This window comes from Megascapheus bottae, chromosome 31, assembly GCF_031878675.1.
Source record: "Megascapheus bottae isolate mThoBot1 chromosome 31, mThoBot2.hap1, whole genome shotgun sequence".
NCBI lineage: Eukaryota > Metazoa > Chordata > Mammalia > Rodentia > Geomyidae > Megascapheus > Megascapheus bottae.
Window position 1 is genome coordinate 11269466 of NC_143539.1, and position 7849 is coordinate 11277314.

At 40.2% G+C, this 7849-nt stretch overlaps 1 protein-coding gene across 2 annotated transcripts in view; it reads right to left on the bottom strand.

Annotated features, from left to right (window-relative positions):
• The window catches only part of Uri1 (URI1 prefoldin like chaperone), a 56174-nt gene that overhangs the window by 2878 nt on the left and 45447 nt on the right, over positions 1–7849 (bottom strand). For both annotated transcript variants that reach the window (XM_090322162.1, XM_090322161.1), the window contains exons 6-8: positions 7630–7687; positions 3492–3660; positions 1494–1851 (exon numbers count right to left, since the gene is read on the bottom strand). In XM_090322162.1, coding sequence (XP_090178288.1) covers positions 1494–1851; positions 3492–3660; positions 7630–7687 — 585 coding nt within the window. The remainder of the gene's footprint in view (positions 1–1493; positions 1852–3491; positions 3661–7629; positions 7688–7849) is intronic.

Here is a 7849-nt window from a genome sequence, read left to right on the forward strand (position 1 = left end):
GATTACAGGCTGAGATTACAGGGTGAGATAACCATGCCTGGCTTAAATGCTATATTTATTACAAGCTTCACCACATCCCATAACTTTGGTGTTTTCAGCTTACATTGTGCATCTCCAAAGTAACCAAAAAGAGATAGTAAAACCTATGACAGTTAAGTAAAAAGGCAGTATCAGATAGATAGTGCTTAACTGTTTTAGATTTTTTTTAACAATCTGCATCTCAGAAAAGTCTAAAGCATAACAATCCACTCCATTGAGGATTAATGTTATTATTCCATTATGCCACATACTTTCCATGTTATCCTTCCAAGTGTTATTTTCCTGTTTGATCTAAATGAAAATAGGAAAAATTAAAGGCCTGAAAAAAGAATCACAAAACTCATTTTCCCCCCAAAGTAGGGTACTAGTGGTTTACACCTACAGTTTTTGCTACGCAGGAGGGTGAGATCTGGAGGATCAAAGTTTGAAGCCAGCCCAGGCAGTAAAGTTCCTCAAACTCTTATCTCCAGTTAACTGCCAAAAAGCTGGAAGTGGCACTGTGGCTCAAGTGGTAGAGCTCAGCCTTGAGTAAAAGAAGCTCAGTGCCTAGGTCCTGACTTCAAGCCCAAAGACTGGCGTGCGCGAGCATGCGTGTGCACACGCACACACACCGCTCTGAGGGCAGGGGCAGGGAGTACAGAAGCTCCTTGAAACCAGTGACACCTGAATCTGGATCCTTTCCAGACACCAGCACCTACGAAAACCACGAGCCACTACCAGCTAACTCATTACTCCGCTGCTCTTTTCATTTTGTGATAAACTGGTCAGAGTAAGACAAACAAGGGTTTGCTTGTTTAGCAGTATCTACAATTTAAATACTGTTAGCATTGTCCTCTTAAAAAAAAAAAAACAACTCATTGCAGTAATCCTAGCTACTCAGGAGGCTTAGATCTAAGGATCATAGATCAAAGTCAGCCTGAGCAGGAAAGCCATGATACTCTTTTATCTCCAACAAACCAGCAAAAAGCTAGAAGTAGAGGTGTGGCTCAAGTGAGCAAAAAAGCCAACAGAAGAAAAGAGAGGAAGGGGAAGGCAAGGAGGGGTGGGGAAGGGGGAGCAGCGTGGGAGGGGGAAGGCGGCTGGGGGAAGGGGGAAGGAAAAGAAAATGATATTTACTGATCAAATTATATCAAAGTGAGTCAAGTTAAAAAGTATACAAAACAACAGGGGCCAGGAGTTTGGCCTACAGGTAGAGTGCTTGCCTAGCATACACGAAGACCCGGGTTCGATTCCTCGGTACCACATATATAGCAAAAAGCCAAAAGTGGTGCTGTGGCTCAAGTGGTAGAGCCCTATCCTTGAGAAAATCCAGGGACAGTGCTCAGGCCCTGAGCTCATGCCCAGGACTGAAAAAAAAAACAAAAAAGTATACAAAACAACAAAAAAATAAAAAGTATCAAAGTTAAAAATCTAATAAAAATAATTTGGATTTAAAAAAAAAAAAGTATACAAACCCTCTTAGGTTCAACAGTATGAGAAAAGTAGATGGTTGGTACAGAGTTTTCTCCAGCCCCTGAAGCATACGGGTGATTTTCCTTATCCCCATCTTCATCCTCGTCATTCTCCTCCTCATCATCATTACTGTCATCTTCCTTGCTGTGGTAAGAGTTTGAGCCATTCACAGGACAGAGTGATGGACTATTGCTTGCTGGGCCACTGAGCAAGGCTGAGCTAGGAGTGAGCTTCCAATCACTTTTGGGGGTGAAGGAGCTATCAGCTCCACTGCCCACAAGCCCATGTGCCTTCTGCTCCTCCTTTTCCTCTTCAGAGGAACTCACATCTCTGCCATTTGCAATCACAGTGTCAGATTTACTGTCAAAGAAACAATAATTATGGACAATGAGACGAACACATCACAACCGTTATGATTGTAATTTTCAATTCATGTCAATGGAAAAATTTAAGATTGTATGTTCTTTGTATGTGGGTCAGTCCTAGGACTTGAAATAGGGCCTGGGCTAGTGCTCTACCATATGAACCACAGCTCTACTTCCAGCTTTTTTGCTGGTTAACTGGACATAAGAATCTCACAGTCTTTCCTGCCTGGGCTGGCTTCGAACTGCAATCTTCAGATTTCACTCTTCTAAGTACCTGGGATTACAAGCATGAGCTACTGGCACCCAGTTGACGTCCATTTTTTTAAAACTAGGTTAAAAGACGACCATAATTTTTTAAGGATGAATTTTTAAAACATAGGTTTTGAAGTAAATTAACAAAAAGCATTAGTTCCTGTGCCACTTTTGCATACTGGAATTATTCAAGTATAAACAGATCACAGGAAAGTAACTTGTTACTAGATATTGGCTGGTCACTATATAAATACAGCATCAATAGTATAATAAGAAATTCCAAGAATATGTATTTCTAGCTACATGTCCTTGGCTTAGCCTGTGTATGAACAATTGCTTTATTTTATACAGGCTTTGAGAACCTTACAAAAATAACAAAAACACTGAAATAATATCATGCAAAAATAGAATCATGACTAAGAAAATTACCAGATTCAATGTTGGTTTGAAGAAATTAAACAGTTAATCTGTTTTAAAGAAAGCCTAGGAATGTTTAGGTCCCTTTTTGTCCTTTTTTTCCCCCACAGAAACTAACTATGCATATGGTATGTCATTTTAAGGCAAAATAATATAGAAACTTCTGTGGTAGCAGGCATCGTTTAGTACTTTGATGATTCTAAGTGACTGCTAATGTGTATTTCAAACAGCAGTTTGGTGAAGTTTCTCGTACCTGAGCAGATTAGAAATTGCCTGTTCAATAAACAGAAAGGCTTACAAACACAAGGCAAGGCCAGACAATTTTCAGAATCAAACTCGAAGGAAATTGATGTTTTGAACAAGTCACTCAAAGACTATAATCCTGAGTACAGTACAAAAACACATCACTTAAAAAGGAATACTTATGAAAACAGGGATGTGGCTCAGTGGGAAATGACTTGCCTAGCATTCTTGAAGCCCTGGGTTCAATTCCTAGCATTATTTCTTTTTTAAAGTCAATCTTTTAAAATCGTACATAATATAGCCATAATTAGAATAGCCAATAACCAGGTATACATCATTACAGAAGATTTAAAAAATAGAAAAATAGAAAAAATGAAATGAAAATATATAACGGGACTGGGAAGGTGGCTTAGTGGTAGAGTGCTTGCCTAGCATGCATGAAGCCCTGGGTCTAATTCCTCACTACCACATACACATATGCTATGGCTCATATGGTAGAATTAATATTCTACCCTAAGCACAGAGAAGCTCAAGGAAAGTGCCCAGACCCTGAGTTCAAGACCAAGGACGAAAGAAAGAGAGGGAGAGGGAGAGTTCCCTAGAGAGTGCTCTTGGAATGGGAGAACAGTAGGCAATTTAACACATGCTTTTCTGCATGTTTCCAATGAGCACATACTACCTCATTAATGGAGTCCCTTGGAAAGCTAATCTGTACTGAGATACCTGTCAAGTTCTCCCAGCAATTCTTCTTGCTTCTCCAGTTCCTCAAGTCGAGCCCATAGTTCCTTGTCAGCAAGCAAATCCTTGGATTTTGAGTCACTGACAAAATTCGCTTCAAAAAGATCTGAAGTTTTTGGTTTGGAATGAGGCTTATGAGCAATTCGTTGTTTTCCTATTTTATAAAAAGACAAAAAAAAAAAGACATGATTGCTAATATTTTATTTTTTAATTGGCCATGGGGCTTGAACTCTGGGCCTAAACAATGTCCCTGAGCTTTTTGCTCAAGGTTAGTGTTCCATCACTTTGAGCAACAGCTCCACTTTTGGTTTCCTGGTGATTAATTGAAGATAAGAGCTTTACAGACTTTCCTGCTTGAGCTGGCTTCCAAATGCAGTCCTGAGATCTCAACTTCCTGAGCAGCGAGGACTGATTACGGGTGTGAGCCACCAGCATTCAGCAGGACTGTTAAGAAAACCAAAGCCAAACAAAATCCCCACAGTACTCTATTCTAACTCTATCATCACTGGGATAGATGTGCAAGAGTGCCATGGCTGGACTAGAGGAGAGTTCTTTTTTTTTTTTCCTTTTTTTGGCCAGTCCTGGGGCTTGAACTCAGGGCCTGGACACTGTCCTCGAGATTTCTCAAGGCTAGTCTAGTGATCTACCACTTGAGCCATGGCATCACTTGAGGCTTTTTCTGTGTATGTGGCACCAAGGAATTGAACCAGGGTCTTCATGCATGCTAGGCAAGCACTCTTACTACTAGGTCCAACTCCTGACCCCTCTTATGGGAGTTCTATTTGAGGGATGGCCAAACTGCCTTCCACAGTGGTTGTACCAGTTTACATTTGCACTAATAGTATAATAGGGTTCCTTTACACAGATATGAATGGACCTGGAACAAATGATGGTAAGAAAGTTAAGAAGTTAGATCTACATTATAAATAATTTAAAAACATATACAGGATTATATGCGTGTGTACATAAACATACTGATTAAATTATGGCCATCATACTATTGGATGTACACATGTGAAGAAGAAAGCAGGTAACTTGAGGAGAGGGGTAAGATGATGGAAGGGATGACACTGGCCAAGATACACAGTATTCCAAATGAAATATGGAACTGCAATCCCTGTGTACACCTACTTCAGGATAAAATTCTACTTTGTTTTTAAAAAACCTACATAGAAAAGCTAAACTTTGGTGAGGTTTTTAAACTTAAGCCAGGATCCACATCTGGATTTCTGATGCTTAAGTGGAGATAAAGAGTCTCAGACTCCTGACCAGGCTGACTTTGAACCGCAATCCTCAACTCTCAGCCTTCTGAGTAAGTACAATGATAGGTGTGAGCCACCAGCTCCAAGCTGAGGTTCTCTTTGGGGGGAAGGATGTGAAGAAATGAATCGTTCTTAGGTGGAAGGCAGGGGGGGTCTGTATCAGGAGTCACTGACACACATCCGGGGACACTTCAGGAGTGAGTGTTAGCACTCAGGCTTCCAGAACTGGCTGAGCAAACTCTGTGTTTGTCATGTTTATGAGTAAATGCTCCAGATCCCCAAAATGTATAGGCAAAAGCAGCCACAATGGCACCCTGGCTGCACTGCAAAATTCAACACAAGTAAATGCTCATTTCCCCCGTGTCTTGGGAGAATTTGGTAAAGCAACCCCCAAAGCCTCATTACTTTGTACACTAATAATGTATGGCAAGAGCCATCGCCCACAAGGAAAGGAAAGGATTATCTCTGGGAAGTTCTGCTGAAACTCTACATATGAACTTCTTTGCCTCTAAAAGGCCATTGAAAATTGCAAAAATTGTAAAAGGTACAAATAAATGTAACTGCCCTGGAAGCACAGAACAATTGATCAGAATTCAAGAGTAGTCTGCTTCGCATTTAAAAAAATAACTGTATTGTTCTTATTAATGTTATACAGAGGGGCTCCTGTTTCATAAGTCAGGTAACCTAATGAGGCTAATTCCTTTTAGACAATGTGCCCCCTTTTCTTCATTTTCCCCAGTTTCACCCTGCCATCCCTGCCCTCAAGTTGCACAGTTTATTTTGCTTTGCATTTTTTCTTCTGAACAAAAGCAAATAAAAAAAATCTAAAGAGCCAGGAGCCAGGGTCTCACTTCCATAATCCTTGCTACTCAGAAGGTTGAGATCTCAAGATTGTGGTTCAGAATCAGCTCAGGGAGACCTCTCTCTCTCCCTCTCTCTCCCTCTCTTCCTCTCTCCCTCCCCCTCTCCGTCTCTGTCTCTGTCTCTCTCTGTCTGTCTCTGTCTGTCTGTCTCTGTCTCTGTCTCTGACTCTCTCTCTCTCCCTCCCTCCCTCCCTCCCTCTCTCTCTCATCATGGAGTTTGAACTCTGGGCCTGCGCATTGTCCCTAAGCTCTTCAGCTCAGCTCAAGGCTATTGCCCTATCCCTGGAGCCATAGCCCCACTTGCCATTTTCTAGTGATTAATTGGAGGTAAGAGTCTCAAAGTTGGGGCTGGGAGTTTGACCTAGTGGCAGAGTGCTTGCCTAGCATGCACGAAGACCAGGGTTAAACTCCTTGGTACCAAATACATAGAAAAAGCAGGAAATTGTGCTGTGGCTCAAGTGGTAGAGCTCTAGCTTGAGAAAGCCCAAGGACAGTGCTCAGGCCCTGAGCTAAAGCCCAGGACTAGGGGGAAAAAAAAAAAGTCTCAAGGTCTTTTGTGCCCGGGCTTGCTTTGAATCTTTATCCTCAGATCTCAGCCTCCTGAGTAGCCAGGATTACAGGCGTGAGCCACCATGCCCAGCTAGAGACTATTTATCTCTTAACCAGCAAAAACCTGGAAGTGGAACTATGAATCAGACAGAGCACCAGTTCTACGTGAAAAACACTGAAAGATAGCACCCAGTCCTTGAGTTCAAACACAGAACCAGCACAAAATAAATGGATGGATGGGTACCAAGTAGCAAAGGTATCTTCTGAAGTTGCCAGGATGAAAGACCATATTAGGAGTAGATTCATATCTAGAATACATATCTTCAGAACTACAGAGGTTTAGGACCTTGAGAGAACTTTGAAGAAAACAGGAGAGTCCCACTTAACTCACTAATCCAAACACCCATCGACCAGAAAAATGTCAAAATTCATAAAGCCATCGAGCTTTATATAAAAATTCACATATAAACGGAATACATGCACTTGTGAATTTAAAACTATTGTGTTACAAATACCAAATACCTTATAAGAACCTCTCCTCTTAAAAGTAACACTTTTACACTTGTACACTTAAAAAATAATTTGGGGCCTGCATTTATAAGGAAATGTAAAGACTTGGAAAAAATCCTATTAAGTGAAGTAAGCCAGACCCTAAGGAACATAGGCTCAATAGTTTCCCTCATTTGTAATAATTAGTATACATCTAGGACTCTCCTAGCAGAGGATTACAATAGCTCAAAGCCCATGTACATAGGGTCATATAGGATGAGACTAAATGAAATGAACTCTAGTATATGGAAACAAGAACTTTATTTTGTTTGATTGTTCTTAATGTACTATGTTATTTCTCTTCCCTTTTTTTGCCCTTATGGTTAATCTCATGTTGTTACTGTATCTGGCATATTGTATATACATTCCTTTGTTCATTTTAAATAGGGAAGGGAAGGGGGAAAAACAAGATGATTGGGAGGGGTGGGCGGAGGGAAATGGGGACAAAAACAAGAAGGAGGTATCAATGTGTGAAAAGTAATGCACCTACTACCTAACAAATGTAACTATAACCCCTGTACACATTATCCCAATAATAATAATAATAATAATAATAATAATAATTTGGGGCCTGGAGTTTGGCCTAGTGGTACAGTACTTGTATAGCATGCACAAAACCCTGTGTTCAATTCCTTAGTATCAAATACACAGAAAAAGCCAGAAGTGGCACTGTGGCTCAAATGGCAGAGCACTAGCCTTGAGCAAAACATATCCAAAAACAGTGCCCAGGCCCTGAGATCAAGCCCCAGGACTGGCAAAATAATAATAATTATTTTAAAATATTAAAATAAAAATCCAACATGAATGGCAAATATCAAAATAATGACGACAACTCCTCTATAAATTACCCGACAATAAAAAACAAAACAAAACAAAACAAAATAAAGACAAGAATCTTACCTTTAAATTCAAAGTCACTTTTTAGGTCTTCTCTTATATCAACAATATCACCCGCAGCCTAATTTTTTCACACAAAATAAAAAGATCAACAATAATAAATCCAGTATGTTGAAACAACCATAAAATGAGCATTCATACAACTTAAGAAAAACATCTGAGCGAACACTTGAAACAAAGACCTTATTCCTTAGTTTTAAGGTATTTCCAGTATGAAAACACA